Source organism: Dryas octopetala, chromosome 6 (genome assembly GCF_963921425.1).
Source record: "Dryas octopetala chromosome 6, drDryOcto1.1, whole genome shotgun sequence".
NCBI classification, from domain to species: domain Eukaryota; kingdom Viridiplantae; phylum Streptophyta; class Magnoliopsida; order Rosales; family Rosaceae; genus Dryas; species Dryas octopetala.
In genome coordinates this window covers 4,255,962-4,276,505 of record NC_141371.1, presented here as the reverse complement: position 1 = coordinate 4,276,505, position 20,544 = coordinate 4,255,962, and the positions used below count along the sequence as shown (strand labels likewise).

Below are 20,544 nucleotides of genomic sequence, written 5' to 3'. Positions count from 1 at the left end.
TTGACCAAAACTTAAAGCAATAGAAACTAGATATGCATCTATTATATGACCAAATTACAATTTAAATATATCAAAACATGCCAACTACCATTGATTAATGGCATTATGCTGCAGTAGAGAACCAAAAAGAGCATTATGCCTTAGAAAGTGAGGAATTTTGTTGTTGGCGAGCAATCGAGTATTTATTTATCAAAATGGCAATTTGATAACAATTTTTAGATGTTTCGTTTAGAAATGACTGAACAATGATGTTTCTTTGGAATAATATCCGATGGATTTCTTGATTATTTCTTTTCCTGCATTTTCAAGATGACTCCACATCCACTCACGTGCCGTATTAGTATTGGTCTAAATTCTAAAATATTCTAAATTATTTACCCAATCCTCCTAATTGGATATGCAAAAATATGATAATTTCCAATGTGACACGTGGCGATATGAGAGACGAGGGAACATGAATGTGGGATGTTGCTTAGCACAGAGAAGCGAGAACCCAATGGCAGCTCTATAAAAACAAGAAGTAATCCAATCATCAATGATCAACCAACGACAATTCAACGCATCGCCAACCCAACACTGAAAAGAAAAGAAAAGGTATCTCTCTCTCACAATCTGTTTCCCGTCTTTCCGATTGTTCGGGATTTCAATTACGTTCCTTTTGTTTTGCCAACATCGAAAATCGTATGATCTTACAACTTCAAATCTTACCTCGAACTTGTTCGTATGATCTTACAACTTCAAATCTTACCTCGAACTTATTCGGTGATTTCCTTTCCCACGTTTTCTCTGCTGCCAAACACCAAACGGAAATATTTAATCGAACTTTTTAAGTATGTTTGTCTTTCAATGTTTTCGGCATATGGGTAGTAGTTTAATATGACTGGTTGCTTATTACTTTGGGTTTCTAATTAAGGTTTTGTTTGTTTGGTTATTGATGTTATAGCTGTTATTGCTTTACTAGTACTATAATTTCAATTGGGTAAGTCATTAAAAACATGAGGAGGGAATTCAAAGAGTATTTCAATGTGCTCTAGGAGTGGTATTGATAGACACTGCACAAATTTAAGCTCTTTCATGCAGGCACACGATTCTCAATCTGCGTTTGGGAATTAGATTAATGCTGATTCAATATTGACTAAAAGAGGCAAACTTTAAACATCCAGTAGATTTGGACAAGCTAACCTTGAAATAGGCAGGCACTAGCAACTTGGTTTAGTGGTGTATCAAGCTCGGGTAAAACTTAGGGCAGGTGTTCTGCCAACAAGTATGGTTGAACGTTGGCTGAGCCCTTATTGGGACCAAGAGGTCGCCTTAAAACTTTCATTATGCTCAATTGACTACGTCAAAAGTAGTTGATATCTAGCAAAATGAAATCTCCCAACTTTATAAGCCATGGAATGCATTTAGAATGTAATAAAAAGTTCTTGTCTTAGAATGGAATCACTAAATTATGATTTGCCCCTTCATCTGTTTTTGAGTCTTGTTTGCACCTTAAGCTCTCTATTTTCTACTTTAAGATTATCTCACCACCACGTTCTTCATTTTCTTTATATTGAGAAGCTACAACTATGACCAATTATGGTTTGTTATTGTTTCATGTTCTACAATTTGCATAGTGGCTATTTGACATTTTTCAATGGTTGCAACTTCAGGCACCATGGCTGTGAGAGTTGGGCTCTTATTTCTTTTCGTGTTGGGAGCTAGTTGGGCTTGTGATGCTAGACAAGTGACAAACCTTAAATTATCAGGTAAAAATCTATAGTTGTTGCTCATTTAGTCTAAATATTTGTACTTTCAAAAATGATATGCCAACATTTCTGCAGTGAGAGTCTAGGGTCCTATGCACACTTCAATCTTTATGGAGAAGCAATTGCTTTCTCATGCAATGAACATATTACTTAATTGACCTTTCTGATTCAGTTACGAAGACAGACCACCATGTGCACGAGGTGGAAACTAAAAGTTTGAAAGACATTACTGGAAATGATAATGTGTGCACATTGTGTGAGGAGTTTGCTTCCCAGGCACTTGATTACATTAGTGAAAACAAGACCCAGACTGAGATCATTGAAATCCTACATCATTCCTGCTCTCAATTGCACTCTTTCAAGCAGCAGGTAGTTACCTTTTCTAGTAGCAATGATACATTGATAATTTTGTAGAAGCATAAACTAAAAGATTCTGGCTGGTTGCAGCCATTTCCAAAATTGTTTCTATTAGTTGTTGGCCAAGTGTCCATAAGGGTCAAATTTCATGCCGGTCAATTCATTATGAATGAGATTGATTTTTGAAGTTGAAATTGAATGACCTTCATCAGCACCATTTGGATACGGTGTTATTTAATTACCAAGGGATTGATCAATATATGGTGTAGATAAGTACTATTATAAGAGATTATTTACAGTATTTTGCACAGTATAGACAGTTGGCATGTTATTACAGGAAGCTTTGTAGAGTTCTGATAAGCTATGAAACATTGTATCTAATCCTAAAACATTGGTGATGTTTAATTCTATTTGCTTCTTCCAACCCCCTCCCCTCCAAAAAAACAGTTCTGAATGTGTTCTTTTTTTCTTGTGTGACAGTGCGACACTTTGGTGGACTATTATGCTCCCCTCTTCTTCGTAGAGCTTTCCTCTGTACAACCTGAACTTTTCTGCCAGAAGGTCAACCTCTGTCAGCAAATTGCAATGTTTTCTTCACAACTCCGTGAGGATAGTTGTGGATTATGTCACCGTGCCGTTTCAGAAGTATTAGTTAAGTTGAAAGATCCTGATACACAGGTTTGTATTTGCACTACTGACTAATTATAAGAAAACATAATCTTGAATTTATCAGGTTTTGAAATGTATAAATGCTAATGTTTACCTTTCTTGACCTTGATTTGCCCACAGTTTTTTTTAAATATAAATAATTACCATGATACTTTGGAATTTACTCTATGAAAACTTGTAGTATAATATTTTTATTGGAGATCCTTCATCCCATGACATAGATGTGTGACTTGCTGATACATAGATGATTAATTATTTCTTTCTTTTTTTCTGTCAGCTGGAGATTATTGAGTTGCTTTTGAAGGCATGCAATTCGGTGGAGAACTATGTCAAAAAGGTATGAACAATTAAGAAAGTCAAAATCTATAGATTCTTTTGTATTCATGGATAGTGCATTTTACTCCAGAAAGTTAATCTTACTGAAAAGGTATCCCGCCCCACAATGTTGAATTAGAACTTAGATGGAGATTTTCATGATTGGCTGATCAATCAAGCTGAAAATTGGTATCCATATGTGAGAATTTTATTGTTGGATGCACTAACAGATTAATCACTTCTATTATTCTCATTTGTTGGACACTTGGACATTAATAGCCATAAGGATGCTATATATTGGCTGGTTAAGGTGAAGGCAGTAGGTCTGGGAAGATGATATTCAAGAATTTCAGTGTTTCATTAACTTCATTTGGTTCTCTAATATCCTCAAATTTTTTGGCAGTGCAAGAGAATGGTTTTCGAGTATGGACCACTACTCCTTGTCAATGCAGAGCAGTTCCTTGAAACAACAGACGTATGCACTGCACTTCATGCCTGCAATACGAACACAACTAGTACAGAGGAAGCAGCGTCCTTGACAAATGTCACCATGGTTTCTGACTCTTAGTCTTGGCAACAAAGATATACTGAAATGGTGCACCTACCAGGCTACCACGTTCAGTTTTATGTATTTTCACACTCCCAGGGGTGCCTGTGCTATAATTTATTCGTGACTGAATACGTGATTGATCGCTTGTAAAATATGTACAATAAATTCAAATGCTTGCTTGAAATTGTTTGATCCTGAAACGTCTAAAAGCGTAGTCAAAATCTTTAACCATTTTCAGTCTCCTATCTTCGTCCAAATTGAACAATTGCAGACTATATTCTGGGTTTTGGATAATTAGCCGCTGTCTTCTGTGGAGTCAAATTGATGCTAAAACATATCTATATTTAAAGATTCAAACAGACAAAACTTGATTGGGTGAATACAGTTGTAGTTAATGCAGAGGTGAAAAATTGAATTTGATGTGTTGCATGTGCAGCCATGCACTTCGTCCAACTCTGTTGGATTACGCAAACAACTTTCTTAGGAGGAATGGATTTTTGTGTGGTACTATGAACATTCAGCAAATTAAGCTGAACCATACGTGTTCCAATGGAAACGCATGCATTTGTTAAATAGACTACTCGATCCGCAAGTCCAATCAAGTGTTCCAATAAAAAATAAAATAAAAAGTTGTTACCAGGATATTTTGTGGGTTACATGAAGCTTCCCTTCATAGTCAGTACCTTTGCTAGGCTATGCTTTGTTGCTTCATATTAATAGACTTCAATTAATTTCTTATAGTTATGATTGCTACATAAATCATGTATATAATTGGGTTACATATATACAGGCTCATTCAAGTAAAAAAAATTAAGAACATCCTTTTTGTGTAATATTTGGCAATACAGTTCGATGATCAAGACAGTTCATTTTGAGGTTTTTTCTAAAGAGTCATTATTGTAAAAAATCAGCCAAATCGGTAATTGTATAGTCATCTGAACTATGTAAACAAATATAGTTCGTCAGATAAAATTAAAATAATGTTTACTATAATAAATTGACTAAACAGTTTTCGATTTGGTTGATTTTTTATAAAGGTGATCTTTGAATGATTCAAAAATATAAACGATTTTTATTATTAAATTTTAGGTACAAAGAGAATGTTCTTACTTAAAAATTAATTTCCATATATATACAAGAATATATATATATAGAGAGACAGATTATTCATGGGTTTCAAGTTTCAAGATGTAGGGTATTGTCAGCCTATGAATATGATAAGCTTTCTTAAAAAAATGCTTGTGAGTTTGGGCCCGGTCCATGGGCGCACCCTTTGCTATTATTTTACTTTTTAATACGCGAGTTTTTGGATACCACAGTCAACCCCATGAATCTATCTCAACTAAGAAAGTAAGAGATTTCTTTATAAGGTCCAAAAACCGATTCATGGTGTACAGTTGTTGAGAGATGAAGTAGATATTACTATATCATAATTAGAATATAATATCTAGCGATAGGTTTCATAACTATTGTCGTGCAGAGTATCGTGTTGGCTATCTAACTGCTTTTCAGAAACTTACTTATTTGTTTGGCCAATTTTTGTAGAAATTTATTTTAACTCTTCCAAGTTTTAGGGCGTTCGTGTAAGTTGTACTATTTATCTATAAAGGACCATCTGCTATAGTGCTAATAAACAATAGGGGCTGTATAAAACTACATTTTATCCGAAACTATTGTGAAGTTTCCCTCAACTAGTTCCTTATTTTTTATGCATTAGGTCACATTATATAGGTGATACCATTTTATGTCATTTTATTTTTTTTTCCTATTTAGTAAGGCTAGCCATTTTCTTTACCGGCAGGTTATTTAGCTCACAAGTTAGAGCCCCCTGCATCTTGAGATGGAAACATGCACTAGGCAGCGCATAACATTCAAACGAGGAAATGCAGTGTTGAGAGTAATGTGGAGCAATGTCTCACATCAAAAAACTAGAGCTTAGCATATGTGCTTATAAGTCTTGGGCCTCTCCACCCATTGCCAATTGATTTTAGGTTGGATGCTCTAATTCTATCATGGTATCAGAGCCATGTTATCCGCGTGTAAGGCCCAACGGCCACACGTGCTCCCACATCACCCAATACAATTTGTTCACGTGTAAGGTTCAAAATCTCGCCACACATGCGGGGGCGTGTTGAGAGTAATGTAGAGCAATGTCCCACATTGAAAAACTAGAGCTTAATATATGTGCTTATAAGTGTTGGGCCTCTCCACCCATTACCAATTGGTTTTGAGTTGAATGCTCCAATTCTATTATGCAATACGTTTATAACTTTATACAATTGCCATCAGAATTATTATGACAACAAAATTAGCTCTAGGAAGGCTAAGATCAAAGTCTTAATTAGTTAAGCTGAAAGATCCTTGTATTTGTACTACTGATTGATTATAAGAAAACATAATCTTGAATTTATCAGGTTTTGAAATGTATAGAATGCTACTTTTTACCTCTCTTGACCTTGATTTTCCCAGAGGTTCTATTTAATATAAATAATTACCATGATACTTTGGAATTTACTCTATGATTACTTGTAGTATAACATAATTAACATTTTTATTGGAGATCCTTCATCCCACGACATTCAGACAGATAATGTACACTTTCTTGGGTGGTCCTGGTTCCACTAAAAGTGGTGATTTTCCTCTCTGCTAGTTGTAGACTTGTAGTTATAGAAGTGGTGAAAAATTCAATTTGATAAGTTGCATATATATCCATTATCCAGCCATGCTCTTTGTCCAACTCTGTTGGATTTTTGTGTACGTGGTACTATGAGTAATGAGTTCACAAATCCATATATGTAGCAAATTCAGTTGAGCCCTACACGTTCAAACCTCCATAATGGAAAAACATGCATTTCTTTAAAAGACTACTCGATCCACAAGTCCAAGTAATTGTGAGACTGGAAGGTTCAAGTGAGACTGATAAGCCAAGTACATATTTTAGCCTCTCTTCGATCTTTTACTTTGAACAAAAAAGTTGAAAAACAGATAGAAAGAAATTAGTAGGATATTTTGTGGGTTACATGAAGCTTCCCTTCGTAGTCGGTACCTTTGCTTGGCTATGCTTTATTGCTTCATATTAATAGACTTCGATTAATTTCTTATAGTTACGATTGCTACATAAATCATGTATACAATTGGGATTAGGTGGCTTCTCGATCTTTACATAATTATTAAATTAAATCAACATTATATGAGACATAAAGAATGCAATTTAGATTCCATATGTTTTGAACATGGTATGCAAGACAAGGAGTCAAGGACTAAATTAAACATCCTCCCTTATAACATTATTTTATGTCGGTCAGAATTAGAATGATAATTATGTTGTGCGATTTTTATCCTAATTACTTTTTTTTTTTATACTTTTTTTCGATATTTTTCCTATATAATTATAATTAAAAATTTTCATTTTGACAAAAAATTAACCATATACAAAAATTTTAATCATGTAATTAGTTAATTACTATCAAATAAACAAATTTTAATTGTATGGATCGAGTAGCTGAATGGACAAGAGGTCTCTAGAATCCAATCCTCTAGGAGGAATCCTAGGCAAACTCAAGAAAGGCCAAAACAACATGAGGATACGTGTGGTTGTTGCGTGGCGTCAGACAATTGCTAGATGGTGACACGTGTATGGTAGGTAAGCATCCCAGTCAGTTGATGCCTCAAATGGAATGGAAATTTGGAATGGGCTGTGTGGCTGACTGCCATTGAGAGATGAGTCAGATGATCCAGGAAGGTGAGACCAGTACCCAACACCAAATGTTCACTTTCGTGCTGGCGTCTCCTCATTGGTTGTGGGCTCACACCGCAACTTGAAGATGTTGAGGTATGAAGCTTCACAATACCGCCTATTGCCAACTGCCAACTGCCAACCCAATTAGACAAAATGTACCCATATTTGAATTCTCTTCTATTTAAAATTAAATTCTTTTCACACATAAACATGTTTTAAATATTTTGTTACGTATATTATTTATTCCATTGATGACACATCATCTTTTTTAATCGAAATAAATCCTGAATTCAAGTTTCATTAACAATTATTAATGAATAAAAAAAATTTAAAAAACTATCACGATCCACTGTCCCCCAACACATAAAAATGCTTTTAATTATTTGTATCAATAAATTCAGATATTTTACATTTTCTATCGTTTAAATTCATAATATTTAAGTTTACAATATTTACCATTTTATCCTGAATTTTTTATTTTAACCTTTTTTTTTGGGTCTGATATTTTGAACCTTTAGGTAAGCAAATTATGGTGGTTACTATGTATGTGAACTGAATGAAGATAACAGTGGTCATCAATCATCATCTCCTCCATGTGAAAATAGTTAAAGTCGTTTAGGTGGGCTGTGAGCAATACCAACATTACCATCCAATCAAGAAAATATAATATGTTTACAAACGTAGTGGCAGGCACAGTAATAAAGTTCACAATCTGGGCTTGGGGACCCTAAGTTAGGGTTAAGGCTCTCCAATTAACAAAAATTATTTTATCATTTATAATGGAATCCAACTAATTTAGACGGATCCACCACTTTTCTGTAGTGAGAAAAATGGACTCAATTTAGTCCATACCTATTTTGGAAACATCATATATGTGACCAATATAAGGACTTCTTTTCTTTGCTTGGCAATGACCAATATAATATCTCTTATTCCACTGACACAAAATATTGGAAATGGCCAAAATCTTCAATAATAATTTCTTTTTTTGGGTCTAAATCTTCAATAATAATATGTTACAAAGAAAGAAGTGGCCCCAAATAGCTTGACCTGTTTTGTATCTCCTAACAGTGAGTGGGTGGCATTCCTGTAATCTCAGTATTCAAAGAGACTAAAAAAGAAGTAAAAGATATGGAAATTATTGGTTGGCGTTGGCCCGTTGGCCCGTTGGAGGGTGACTGGGTGGGTATAATTGTATAAAGAAGAAGAGGTGCATAGCTCACTGGGGCCATAGGGACATAGGGTTTTTTGGCCTTTACCTTTTTTAATATAAAGCCGACTAAACCACACCCATTTTTCTATCTCTCTCATTTTGTTCACTTTCTTCTTCATCCCTCTCTACTTTCAACTGTGGGAATCTCTTCTACAGAACCAAGGTAAAGTTCAAATCTTTTATTCGATCTTCGATTCTTGTTTGTTCTTGTTGGTCCTGTAAAATATAAAATTATGTTTATTTTAGCTTCAGTTTTTTTTTTTTTTTCCTTTTCTTGCTTGGATTCCCTGGAAAATTGAAGTTGAGAAATGGGTTCTTGCCCTTTTTCTCTTAAATGCAGGTGGTTTCCAGTTTCCTTCTTGTATTAACCCTGTTTCTCATCAAAACAGATCATTAGTGTTGTTTTCTGTTTATTATTATACTTATGATTGTTATAATATATATTATAAATATGGGTTCAATACCATGTGAAATGTTGAAATTATTTCTTCAACTAGATATTGAAATTAACAAAATTCTCATTTTATTTTAAGATGTAGAAATTCTTGCTGAAGTTCATAGCTTTCCAAGAGAGAGATATATAGAAATTGACAAATATTGTGATGTGAATTGTTAAAGTTTGACGAGCATTATAACTATTTATAGTGCATTCTTTTCAGAAATTATTGTGGATGTGTTTTAACATGCGAGGGCTCAACATCATTTATTTCCCTTTTTCTTTGTTTTTCAGGTGATAATCTGATATATCTGTTGGCAAGTTGAAAAGGTTAACCGATTGCTACTCTGTTTCTTGTCCGCCTAAGTTTCAGCTACTTCACTTCTTCAGTTTCTCTGGGTTGTCAAAGAAGAAAACCAGGGAATGCTGAAAGATGTGCTTGAAAGTTGAGAACTCTCCGGTACTGATTGATGAGGTTGTAGCTCTGTTTGAGCTGCCCCGGTTTATCATTGGTGAGACTGAACAAACTCACAGCCAATTCAGATTCTATGCTCAAATGGCCACTGTAGCGAGAAATTTAAGGGGATATACCTTGTCAAAACATGATGTGTGTGAGGATGGTTGAGCTTTTGTGTTATTGAGTATTGTTCCTATATCCATATACTAAGCTATCAGGTAGAAGTAGCTACTGCTGTGTACAAGAATAGCAGCCAGAAATGGAAAACAAAGGGAGTGTGTTGATGCAACGGTATGAAATGGGGAGATTACTAGGCCAAGGAACCTTTGCCAAGGTCCACCATGCTAGAAACCTTAAAACTGGCATGAGTGTGGCCATTAAGATAATCGATAAAGAGAGGGTCTTGAAGGTTGGGATGATTGATCAGATTAAGCGAGAAATTTCTGTCATGCGACTGATTAGACATCCAAATGTGGTGGAGCTTTATGAGGTGATGGCCAGCAAAACGAAGATTTACTTTGTCATGGAGTATGTTAAAGGTGGTGAGCTCTTCAACAAGGTTTCCAAAGGAAAGCTAAAGGAGGATGTTGCTAGGAAATATTTTCAACAGCTGATCAGTGCTGTTGATTACTGCCATAGTAGAGGAGTAAGCCATCGAGATCTGAAACCGGAAAACCTACTTTTGGATGAGAATGGAGATCTAAAGGTTTCAGATTTTGGACTGAGTGCCCTTGGTGGATCTAAGCGCCAAGATGGGTTGCTTCATACAACCTGTGGGACCCCTGCATACGTTGCTCCAGAAGTAATAAACAGGAAAGGTTATGATGGTGCCAAAGCTGACATTTGGTCATGTGGGGTGATATTATATGTTCTATTGGCTGGATTTCTCCCATTTCATGATTCAAATCTGATGGAGATGTATAGGAAGATTGGTAAGGGTGACTTCAAATTCCCTAACTGGATTGCTCCGGAAGTACGCAGGTTGCTGTCAAAGATCTTGGACCCAAATCCAAATACTCGGATATCTATAACCAAAATAATGCAAAATTCTTGGTTCCGAAAGGGGCTGGTCCAAAAACCTGTAATTGCTGAAGTACCTGTGATAGAGCCAGCCCCTCTGGATGCTGATGCAATTTTCGGATCTAATGAAGATAGCAATTCTGTCGTGGAGTCAAAGCAAGAATTAGCAAGGCCATCTAACTTGAATGCTTTTGATATCATCTCCTACTCTGCAGGCTTTGACTTGTCTGGATTGTTTGAGGAGACTGAACAAAAGAAAGAAGTGCGGTTTACATCGAACAAAACTGCCTCAACCATAATCTCTCAGCTGGAAGTCATTGCCAAGCGCCTGAGACTGAAGATAAAGAAGAAGGATGGAGGGTTGTTGAAAATGGAAGGGTCCACGCAAGGCAGGAAGGGGGTTTTAGGCATTGACACTGAGATCTTTGAGATCACCCCGTTTTTTCATTTGGTGGAAGTGAAGAAGACTAGTGGTGATACATTAGAGTATCAGAAGGTCATGAAAAAGGATATAAGACCAGCTCTCAAGGACATTGTTTGGACTTGGCAAGGGGAGCAGCAACAGCAAGGGCCACCACAACTAGTACAGCAACAGCAACAGCATCTAGGGCAGCAAGAGCCACCACAACTAGGGCAGCAAGAGCAACAGGAGCAACAAGAGCAACGGCTTTCTTTGGCACTCCCAATGCAAGTGGTCTCGGCACCCCAGGGTTCATAAAAGAACGGAAAATTGTAATAGATTTGATTGTAGTTTGTGATGATAGGTACCTTGTTTGTCTAATTCTTGAGAAGCATTAGTCATTGAGACAACTACAGAGTACACCAAATGCAAGAATTTGAACTTGTCTTAACTTAGTGTGTAATGCTTGAGGATGCTTGTATATGAAATACTTGTTTTTACTATCTTTTAGTTGTTTTTCTATTCATCTTGCACCAAATGATATGTCAAACGTATTTCTGTTCTAGTGGTATGTTTTACATATCTAGCATTATAGCATAAGCAGAGCATACATCTTGGTGAGTGCATTTCTGTAAGATTCGTCCCTTGAGCCATTTACTACAATGTTCAAGGCCATAAACAAACATATAAATCTCTTTAGAGCATTTGTGCATTTGGAGATAAATGTCAAATTTTGGAAACTTAATCATATGGTTGAAATCCAAAGTAAAGACTCAAATTTTCATAGTGAATAGAATCAAGCGTATTTTTATAAATCAATTGAGTATCAATCATCTGGGTTTGGGTGAATTCCCACTATAATTATAACAGGCAAATCAGCACAACCAGACTACAGAAAAAAATAAAAATAAAAATAAACCAATTAAACTTTGGAAGAGAGACATCAGTGAGAGTGAGAATGGGTGGAAGAAGAAGAAGAGACCAGAGTCCTCCAAAGGTAGCGTCCACTTGCCATATCAATGCAGGTCCAGAATCCCGATCCCACAGCGGATACAAGCTTCAAGAAACAGCAAAGAATTTATGTTTAGAAACGCATCACATTCGGATTTCACGTACAATCTTGTTTTCTTGGCAACCAAATGAGAAAATATATATTATTTGTACCTTGGATGAGAAGGAGGGGGGTCCTGATTCTTGAAGAGAATTGAGCGGTTCTTCCTCACTAGAATCTGGGAACAAGGTTTGGTGGTCCGGTTTGGATGCGAGGTTTCTCAAGACGAAGAAACCAGCCAGCGCGGTCGACAAGAATATCAGTATCAATCTTAGCGGACACATTCTTGAAACACTGAGTGAGACAGAGATATGTGATTGTGGTATCTCGCTTAGTAGTAACTGGATATGAGGTTTGGTCTGGTGTTCTTGGATTGACTGAGAATGTAACAACACCTTCCTGCTTTGAAGGTCAAGGTTTAACGCGTACAGAGAATGTATTCTGGCCAACTGGCAACGGTAAGAATCTAATAAATAAATGTCAAATGCCGCCTTATTATTATTCTTGCAGGCCCGGGTCAAGGCCCATTACCTTGACTGTGTCTCTAGATAAATACTTGTCTCTATCTTAAGTATGAAACAATAGAGGCACTAACAACACCCCGACCTTAGCTCAGTTGGTAGAGCGGAGGACTGTAGTTGGTTAATGCCTAGCTGGTATCCTTAGGTCACTGGTTCGAATCCGGTAGGTCGGACTTCTTTTTCTTCTCATTTTTTTTTTTGTTCTACACAGTTGTACAAACAATACCGAAGTACTTTTCTATTTCTGTTGAGATGTAAAGTCTTTGGACCGGAACTAGTCAGAGATATTCACCGTCAGAAAAATAAAAGCATCAAACTATTTCTCCGAATTAGTAGGATTAAACTTTTTGCGTTTAGGCTTAAGAGACTATTTCAGACTTGTAACTTTGTAAGCAGCAACTTTGTACCTGCTGAGTGCTGAGCACAACGTATCACAGAGTTGAGCTTTTAACTAGCAAAAGTTTGGACCAAACTTAACTAAAACATATGAAGAACAGAAAGCCCTGCTGTATGCTTCTTTACTTGTGACCAGGTACAGTCAACAAAAAGGCACCTAAATGAACCAAGACTATCAAAAACTGCATCATGGCCATGGATGGATAATATTTACAATTTTACAATTCTTGGGGAAGAGAAAAAAAGATACTCTGGATTAATAAGTTTGGCTGTTTGATTCTTTAAACTGCTTATTCAACAGGGAAATAGGGGCACTCCAACAACTCAATGTCAAAGGCCGTACCTGGAAAAGGTAGAAAAGAACTATATATAGGAATGAAGGCACTTCTTGAGTCCTTCTGTTAGTATGTTACAAGATACCCCCATTCAAGATTCAACAACAAAGAGAGGGCATGCAAAGCACCATTCTGCAAATGTAGGATTCCCCATAGAAGTAACCGTCCCTTTCCCCAAGAAGAAAAAGAAACTAAATGAATCAGAATAGTGACACCTAGCTGTTACCTGAGAGCATAAAAGCATGCATGTCACGTGTATTCCTATCCAAGCTAATGTAAGTAAACATCAATCTCCCTTATAAAGAAGAGTAGGAAGATACAATGCATCCAGTATTCTAAACTCTCCTCCACAAGAGGCTATTTGCCTCTATTAGAGTTACAGGAGGTGTGTTTTTAAGTCCCTCATACTCTTTTCTCATTTTCTGATTTCAAACAAATGACCATAGCGACTGTACATCTGGGGTGTAAGGACCCCTGATATGGGGCCTCACAACAGATGGCTTTCCAACACCTTCCCCTGTTCCCTGCGCAGCACATTCATCCCATTCCTTTCTGCCAACAAAAGAAAGATAGCAAGCAAAACAAGAATTAGATCACTATTATCCAAGTTGAACTAGAAAGCATTTTAAAACAATTAATTTTATACAGCACAAATCAGCACAAAGAAATCTGAACCAATCACAGAATGTCCCATCCCATGACTAGGTTAAAAGCTGGACAAATCCATTAGTAGTCAAACCATTCAAAAACCACTAATACTGGCTGATATTTCTGGGGTATCCAGGCATGACTTCAATTGAGTTTACGCTTTGGGCCGAAGGCACCCATGAAAACCCCTTACCCCCTTCCATCCCATGACCAGGTAAAATGTCAAAATTATCTTTCACATATTTACAAGAAAGAAATAGAAGGTTTGGAAAATGCATGAAGTATGATTACCAGGAGATCCCGACAACAAGCACACAAACCATTTAAAGAAGAAATTACTTCCAAAACCACCATCAACTAAAACATCTATCTATGTACTGTTCATATCAGTTCCAACGTTTTGTGTTTAAACTACAACAATAAACAAAGCGTGTTGAGTGATAACTAGAGCAACAAGGCACTACTTTCTTAGGGAGAAGGCAGTATGCTGAAGACATAATTGCAAGACACAATCAAATCAGCCACTTTGGAAAAGTTTACGCTCCAATATGAGTTGGCCAAATCATTTGTCCATTACATAGTAGTAATAATTCTACAATTTGAAGGTCACCACAGAAAATAAAGTAGTAGCATTTACATAACTTTCTTCAGCATGTTTGGACTCTGAGGTCCATTCATGTCGTCTAATACTGGATTATGCTGCATGGAGAGGAAAAAAAGAGTGTAGGCATTTTCACTTGCCCTTCCTGATTCATTATCTGTTTCTAGTCGTCATTCTTTGTTTCATGCAAGAACAAACATTCCTAACCTTTACACCTCACCATTTTACAAGGCAAAACTAATTCACCATAATTAATCTATAAGAGTTTCAAGAATGACATACACACACAAGCAACTTTTCATACCAGCGGTTAAATATAAGGAGGATGAGGTGTAATGCACTTACTTGGACCAACAATTTGCTGGAGACAGCTCAAATGGATAGTTTGTAGTAGAACTGCTGGGACTCCCATAAATCATTTCATTCGTAGTAGTTTCCTCCTGAGGTTTGAGAGGAAAATGGTTTTCAGCAGTTGACAATGGCGGAAAAAATGCTTTTTGCAACCAAGGATCATGATCACTCGAACCAGTAACAGGGCTAAATGTCCCACCATTCTGGCCACTACCAAGAAAAATGCTCTGATTTTGAGGAGAATGAGAACCAGACACAACCTGTTCTTCTGTTGTAAACAGTGACACCATTGGTCTCTGAGATGAAGGGTGCATAAGGTCATCCTTGTTTGATCTGTTCAGTTCGGGAGGTAGAAGCCAGCTTGCTGGGCCACCTGCTAAACCTAGACCTTCCTGACCAAGAGGGCAACTGTTCCACATTTGCCACATTCCCATATCATTTGCATTTGCGTCATCTTGGGGTAAAGTATGCATATCCTGGGCCTTTGGGGATCTTGGGAAGCGATTAGAATTATTATGCTTTTCTCGTGACATCGGTGACTCAATTGGCGACGGCTTGTTGGCATCAGAAGAAGATACATTCTTTAATGTGCGAGGCCTCTCCAATCCCATATCAGTCATAAAGCCAGTCCCCATGTCCAATTGAAAATTATCAAGTGACTCGGAAACGGGCCCGAGTAAAGATACTGGATCAGGGACATAACATGGGTCTTCAAAAAGCTCTGGCTCTTCAGGTATAAATTCATGATGTCCTTCTCCAATGCGAGGGAATATGGGTTCAATTGTAGGTGAAAAACCTAAACTGCTGCTAGTGGATCCTTGTGGATAGGTAGGTAGAGTGAATGGTGAAGGCAGCCCAAAATTGATCGGATTGTCAAATGACTGTATTGAAGATGATTGACCGGATAACTGAGGACTTTGAACTTCTGTTTGAAACTTTGAATTTGGTCTACTTATTACATTTACACTTGAGGATGAAGGCACAGATGATGAACGAGTAAATAATTGCTGCCATGATTTTTTTGGTGCTGTCCCTGGCTGTGGTTCTGAGTGGACCTGCATTGAATGGCTCAACATTGTAACACTTATTTTCTTCACCTAAATGTTGTGATATGCCTAATAACATTATCATGAATGAGGCAAAAAACACTTGAAACCAATGTTTCACTTTATAGCTTCTTCACTCAAAAATCCTAACAGCACAGCTGGTAGGAATTCAATCAATAGAACTGTTGATCTTCATGCAATCACATTGGTAAATGCTCACAAAGTCAAGGCCAACCTTATAGATGCATGGCATAATGGACAAACTCAAGAGGATCATAAATATCTATAGTTTCCATGAAAATTAAAATTTAAAATTTGTTTGCCATACCTTTGAACTTAGGCAGGCAACTGACTAACATGTTTAATCAGTGACACAAAAAGGTATGTAAAAAATGAGGTATGTGGCAAGATAACTTACAGGGCGGTTGATACTCTTATCATCTCCATTCATAGAAGGTCTCACAGCTACGCGCTCAGGTGGACATAAATCTCTCCTATGGGCGGAACTATGGACATGATCTATAGAGACATTAGGTTTAGTTTCTTTTGTCACTGTAGTATTAGCAACTTTTCCAAAGAAACTACCTCCGCTAAATGCCTTTGAAGAAGAAAAGATTGTACCCCTCATGCGGTCCAGGTACCTAGATCCAGCATTTCCCCGCATGAAATTGTTTGCAGATGCATTCTTGACACCATGTCCCATCTCTGTGCTTTGGCCCTTAAAATAATCTGCCCCTGATTTCTGATGTTCCCGACGATCAATCTCACTCTTCTTGTCAAAGTCCCGCTTCCGCTCACTTTCCTTACCTGCTCTCTTTTCCAGTTCTTCTGCATCAGAATTGCTCTTGCTAGAACCCTTATCTTTCTCTTTTTTTCTTGCCTGTCGTTTCTTTTCTGCTTCCTTCTTATTATCTTTCTCCCTCACAGGTGGAGATGCTTTCCCACGATCTCTTTCGGATTCCTTTTTCTCATCCCTAAGTCTCCTGCGTTCCTCCACCAACCTTGCAACTTCCTCCCTCTGCTTTTTCTCTTCCTCCTCTAAAAGCTCCCTCTCTAACCTAGCTTGTCTCTTCTCTTCAGCTTTTCTGCGTGCTTTTTCTCCTCTACTCTCATGAAAGTTTACCCCATTCTCGCCCCTCTTGGCCAACAACCCTTTATGCTCTGCATCAGATGCAGCATCTTCCCTAGATGTACTAATCCTAAAAATTTTTCTCCAAAGCCATCTAATACTCAAGAAAAAAGACATCAGTAGCTTGTAGGCAAAAATATCACAACCCGAATAAGACTTCTCAGCTAAACAATTCTCGTCCCCTCCAAAAACACTGCTCCCATCCTTCTTCCAATAGCTAGACTTCCCTGCAATTGAACCACTGACCCAATTGCCATTCTCCAGCCATTCTTGACCACACATCCACCCATTTTCAGACCACACCTTTCCATTCAATATCTTTCCACCCTTTCCGACCAAATCCCTGATAAGCCCTGAATTTGAAAGTCCCATCCCAGGGAGCACAGGTAAGTCCAACACCGGTCTCTTTGATATATGCCCACAATACGAACACATAAACCGGCCACCACCAGGATTCTGATCCCTATAAGGAGTCAAGCAGTTCCGGCACCGCCTCGTTGCTGTTTTCCTCAGCTTTTGCAACTCTATTGCCTCAAACCTCTTCCTTTCTCTAAGCCTTGCATTCCGCCGAACCCGCCAAGCTGAAAGCTGAGGCATCAAAATCTCATACCAGAAGAGAGTAACCAAGAGCACAAAAACACAAGCGAGCCTGGGTGAAGTTATCTCAAATCGGAAAGCTGGCGGTAGAAGCTGAGAGAGAGCCCATAGTCCTATTAATGGAATAACTAACCAAGGAAGCATTGTAGCGACCCGGCGAGACCACTTCTGAATCACACAAAGTATACACATTATCCTCTAACCCACGCCTATCGTCCCCGTCTCGAATTCCAACAATTCAAACCCTAAAAATCACAAAGAAACCCCCGAAAGTCGTTGCCAAGCAATGTTCCCAATCACAAAACCTAACCCTAATTTCCCGCTGAAATCGAATAGCAAGACACCAATTTCTCAATATTCCAAGAACCCTAGCAGCACTAAAATCCCGAATCCTTTTAAGAAATGAAAAACAGGGAAACGAGATAATCACCCATTAATGGTTCAATAACCGGAGGAGCACCAAAAAAAGCTCGATAAATCAATCAATTTAGGGTTTTACAGGATTCGGAGCTGCACGTCAATCAAATGGGTTGAGCGGTTGGGAGACTTACAGATTCGGAGTCCATGGCGATGATACAACAAGGGAATGAAGGCTCAAATTTCGAAGCCTAATCGGAGCCGCCGCTTCCAATGGTTCGGATTTGGATTCGGGTCACACCGGCCGTGAAGCTCGTTTTATCGTTTTCGTTGTTAACAGCGAACAAACTCTCAAGGAGAAAAGATAGAAGAGAGATGGAGAAGAAATTGAGAGAATGCAAGGAAAACAAATTATATAAGCAATGACTGGACCGCCCGGTTGGGCCGGTTTGTTTCGGTGTGGTCAACCCGGTTTCGAATGGTCGGTTAGGTAAAAGGACTCTGCGGTAAGCGAATGGAGGATTGTAATGTGTTAAATGTTTTTTTTTTTTTTTTTTAAATATAGGAATATATTATTATTTATTGTAAATGCCTAATCCTTATCTTTAACTTTAACCAAATGAAAGAGTTTAACAGGGTTGAGAAATAGTTGAAGTAAATAAGCATAATTAACTGGGAAAGAAAATAAGAATAATTAACTGGGAAAAAAATAAGAATAATTAAAACTAGAAAATGGGTTTTTGATTTGGTATTTATTTATGGGATATTACTCATCTTTTGGTGCATTTAAACTTTAAAGCAAGTATGGTTAGGATGTGACCACTCTTTCGCATTACGTGTAAGAATGTGGAGTATTGTCTTACATTAAAAAAGTATAATCTTATTTAGTGACTTATAAGGTTGTTGGACTACTCATCTTATTATCAATTAGTTTTAAAATAAATATTTAGATCTCTTCATATGTTAAAGTCAAAATTTGCTAAATGAATACAAAATATTCTAAGTGAAGAAGGATCTAGTGCTCCAAGGAAGGTTTGACTAAAATGCCAACCATATGGTATTTGGAGTTTTTGAGCAAAATTTTTGTGAAAGGAAAATATTATGGGCTTCTAATAATTGATTTGAGGTTTAATAACAGATTAAGCAAGTAAGCGTCAAGTCATAATTGAAGATTATGATAGAAAGAGATATAAAGAGAGAGAGTGGCAGCAATTGTTAAGGTGAAGGTCCTTCATAATTATTGTCCAATTTTACATTGTAAATTGTATTTCATTTAGTTCGAACCAAAAGGAGAAACTAAAAAAAATCCAATCTTGCAACCGTGTTGATTTTTTTAATTATTGTTACTTCTCACTCGTAAGTCGTAACTTCAATATCAAATTTATACTAATTTTTACTATTAAAGTTCAACTATCGCTTCTTTCATTTGCACATACCCAAGGAGTAAAATTTCGAAAATTTCGGTGGAATTTCGTCGAAATTTTCGTTTTTTTGGGATCCCGAAATTTTATCACATAACTCTTAATTTTTTATAATATTTCGGCAAAATTTCGCTAATATTTTGGCCGAAAATTTCGACCCCCTACAAGTGCATTTCTGTAAAATTTCGTCGAAATTTGACGAAATTTCGCTGTATCTAGTCAAGCACTCCCAGCGCCTCATTTGCATCCACACTCAAATCTCTGTCTTCTCCGCCTGCGACAGCCCGGCCCTTGCCTCCTTCTCTGGCGTGACTCTCTCTCTCTTCACTCTGTCTTCTCCGCCTGCGACAGCCCCTTGCCTCCTCCGGCGTGACTCTCTCTCTCTTCACTCTGTCTTCTCCGTCGCGACAGCCCCCCGCAAGGTTTGTAACTTTGTAACTCTGTCTGCTCCGCTGATGGCTCAATTGTCTTGGATTAAATTATCCTTATTTTTTGGTTGGGCTCGGCAGCTTATCAATAAAAGTTAAGAGACTAAATTATTTGGGATTAAGGAATTTTACTTTGAGCCCCATCAGTATAAGCTGTATAACCCTGAGCTCAATGGTTTCTTAATTGCAATAAATACAGTGGTCTCCGGTGGTCTCTGGAGGACCTCTCCTAGCCTCCTAGGTAAGTGGGCAAGTGGATAAACACTTCATAAACTTATAAAATCAATTAAATATATTGTCAAATTTAACATTTTATGGGGACATATCTGATACTGTGGCTATCTAACCAAGTTTCATTGACTGACAAATACGTGCAAGACTTGCACTCTATTATTTTGTTTTGTTTTTTTTCATTAATGTGTATAATAGGTAATTCTTGTGGCTTTCCATTTTTTAATAGGAGACAGAATTTAAATTTTAAAAAATTATTCAATATAATCCTAATACTCATTATGTGTATATTAATTCAAGTATTATATATGTTTAATTTCAAAAAAAAAAAAATATATTATATGTATAGACTTCCGTATTACATAAAAGTTATGGGATCTTGTACATTACAAATAGCAAAAAATTAGGCTTTTCGTAAAGCATACAACTCCATTTTGATTTTTGACTATCTCTCGGCAAATTCCATTCACAATGCCTAACAAACATGCCTTTGTATAAATTGTATAATATTGAAGCTTGGGGTGCTAT

At 37.2% G+C, this 20,544-nt stretch overlaps 4 protein-coding genes and 1 non-coding gene across 6 annotated transcripts; 3 read left to right on the top strand and 2 right to left on the bottom strand.

Annotated features, from left to right (window-relative positions):
• The first annotated feature begins 611 nt into the window (after positions 1 to 611).
• On the top strand, positions 612 to 3,839 carry LOC147281334 (uncharacterized). The gene is made up of 6 exons (XM_086247183.1): positions 612 to 762; positions 1,653 to 1,748; positions 1,921 to 2,117; positions 2,586 to 2,783; positions 3,052 to 3,111; positions 3,493 to 3,839. The coding sequence occupies exons 1-6, from the start codon at positions 684 to 686 to the stop codon at positions 3,655 to 3,657; spliced, it is 795 nt and encodes a 264-aa protein (XP_086103309.1). The 5' UTR covers positions 612 to 683; the 3' UTR covers positions 3,658 to 3,839.
• A 4,781-nt stretch (positions 3,840 to 8,620) lies between these two features.
• Positions 8,621 to 11,407, top strand: LOC147281333 (CBL-interacting protein kinase 2-like). 2 transcript variants are annotated; one of them, XM_086249375.1, is made up of 3 exons: positions 8,720 to 8,754; positions 9,125 to 9,195; positions 9,322 to 11,407. In XM_086249375.1, exon 3 carries the CDS (start codon positions 9,744 to 9,746, stop codon positions 11,220 to 11,222), a length of 1,479 nt encoding a protein of 492 aa, XP_086105501.1. In that variant the 5' UTR covers positions 8,720 to 8,754; positions 9,125 to 9,195; positions 9,322 to 9,743; the 3' UTR covers positions 11,223 to 11,407. The 2 variants fall into 2 exon arrangements, with proteins under 2 accessions (XP_086105500.1, XP_086105501.1); XM_086249374.1 differs by lacking the exon at positions 9,125 to 9,195 and having other exon boundaries at positions 8,621 to 8,754.
• A 92-nt stretch (positions 11,408 to 11,499) lies between these two features.
• On the bottom strand, positions 11,500 to 12,379 carry LOC147281332 (uncharacterized). Its single transcript, XM_086246545.1, has 2 exons — positions 12,069 to 12,379; positions 11,500 to 11,961 (listed from the first exon to the last, which is right to left on the bottom strand). Exons 1-2 carry the CDS (start codon positions 12,237 to 12,239, stop codon positions 11,848 to 11,850), a joined length of 285 nt encoding a protein of 94 aa, XP_086102671.1. The 5' UTR covers positions 12,240 to 12,379; the 3' UTR covers positions 11,500 to 11,847.
• Positions 12,380 to 12,556: 177 nt separating this feature from the next.
• Positions 12,557 to 12,649, top strand: TRNAY-GUA (transfer RNA tyrosine (anticodon GUA)). The gene is made up of 2 exons: positions 12,557 to 12,593; positions 12,614 to 12,649. It is a non-coding gene; the product is annotated as a tRNA-Tyr (tRNA).
• Positions 12,650 to 13,216: 567 nt separating this feature from the next.
• Positions 13,217 to 18,300, bottom strand: LOC147281330 (uncharacterized). Its single transcript, XM_086248496.1, has 4 exons — positions 18,131 to 18,300; positions 16,272 to 17,971; positions 14,802 to 15,862; positions 13,217 to 13,759 (listed from the first exon to the last, which is right to left on the bottom strand). The coding sequence occupies exons 2-4, from the start codon at positions 17,769 to 17,771 to the stop codon at positions 13,636 to 13,638; spliced, it is 2,685 nt and encodes an 894-aa protein (XP_086104622.1). The 5' UTR covers positions 17,772 to 17,971; positions 18,131 to 18,300; the 3' UTR covers positions 13,217 to 13,635.
• Between the last annotated feature and the right edge of the window lie 2,244 nt (positions 18,301 to 20,544).

Excerpts from the sequence above, each read along its gene's own strand:
- LOC147281334 (XM_086247183.1), top strand. The coding sequence starts at position 684 with ATGATCTTACAACTTCAAATCTTACCTCGAACTTGTTCGTATGATCTT. Across the intron at positions 1,749-1,920 it reads GACAAACCTTAAATTATCAG|TTACGAAGACAGACCACCAT; the intron begins GTAAAAATCTAT and ends TTTCTGATTCAG. Across the intron at positions 2,118-2,585 it reads TGCACTCTTTCAAGCAGCAG|TGCGACACTTTGGTGGACTA; the intron begins GTAGTTACCTTT and ends CTTGTGTGACAG.
- LOC147281333 (XM_086249374.1), top strand. The coding sequence starts at position 9,744 with ATGGAAAACAAAGGGAGTGTGTTGATGCAACGGTATGAAATGGGGAGA.
- LOC147281332 (XM_086246545.1), bottom strand. The coding sequence starts at position 12,239 with ATGTGTCCGCTAAGATTGATACTGATATTCTTGTCGACCGCGCTGGCT. Across the intron at positions 11,962-12,068 it reads CCCCCTCCTTCTCATCCAAG|CTTGTATCCGCTGTGGGATC; the intron begins GTACAAATAATA and ends TGTTTCTTGAAG.
- LOC147281330 (XM_086248496.1), bottom strand. The coding sequence starts at position 17,771 with ATGTGTATACTTTGTGTGATTCAGAAGTGGTCTCGCCGGGTCGCTACA. Across the intron at positions 15,863-16,271 it reads ATAAGAGTATCAACCGCCCT|GTCCACTCAGAACCACAGCC; the intron begins GTAAGTTATCTT and ends CATTCAATGCAG. Across the intron at positions 13,760-14,801 it reads CCAGCAAATTGTTGGTCCAA|AAAGGAATGGGATGAATGTG; the intron begins GTAAGTGCATTA and ends TTTTGTTGGCAG.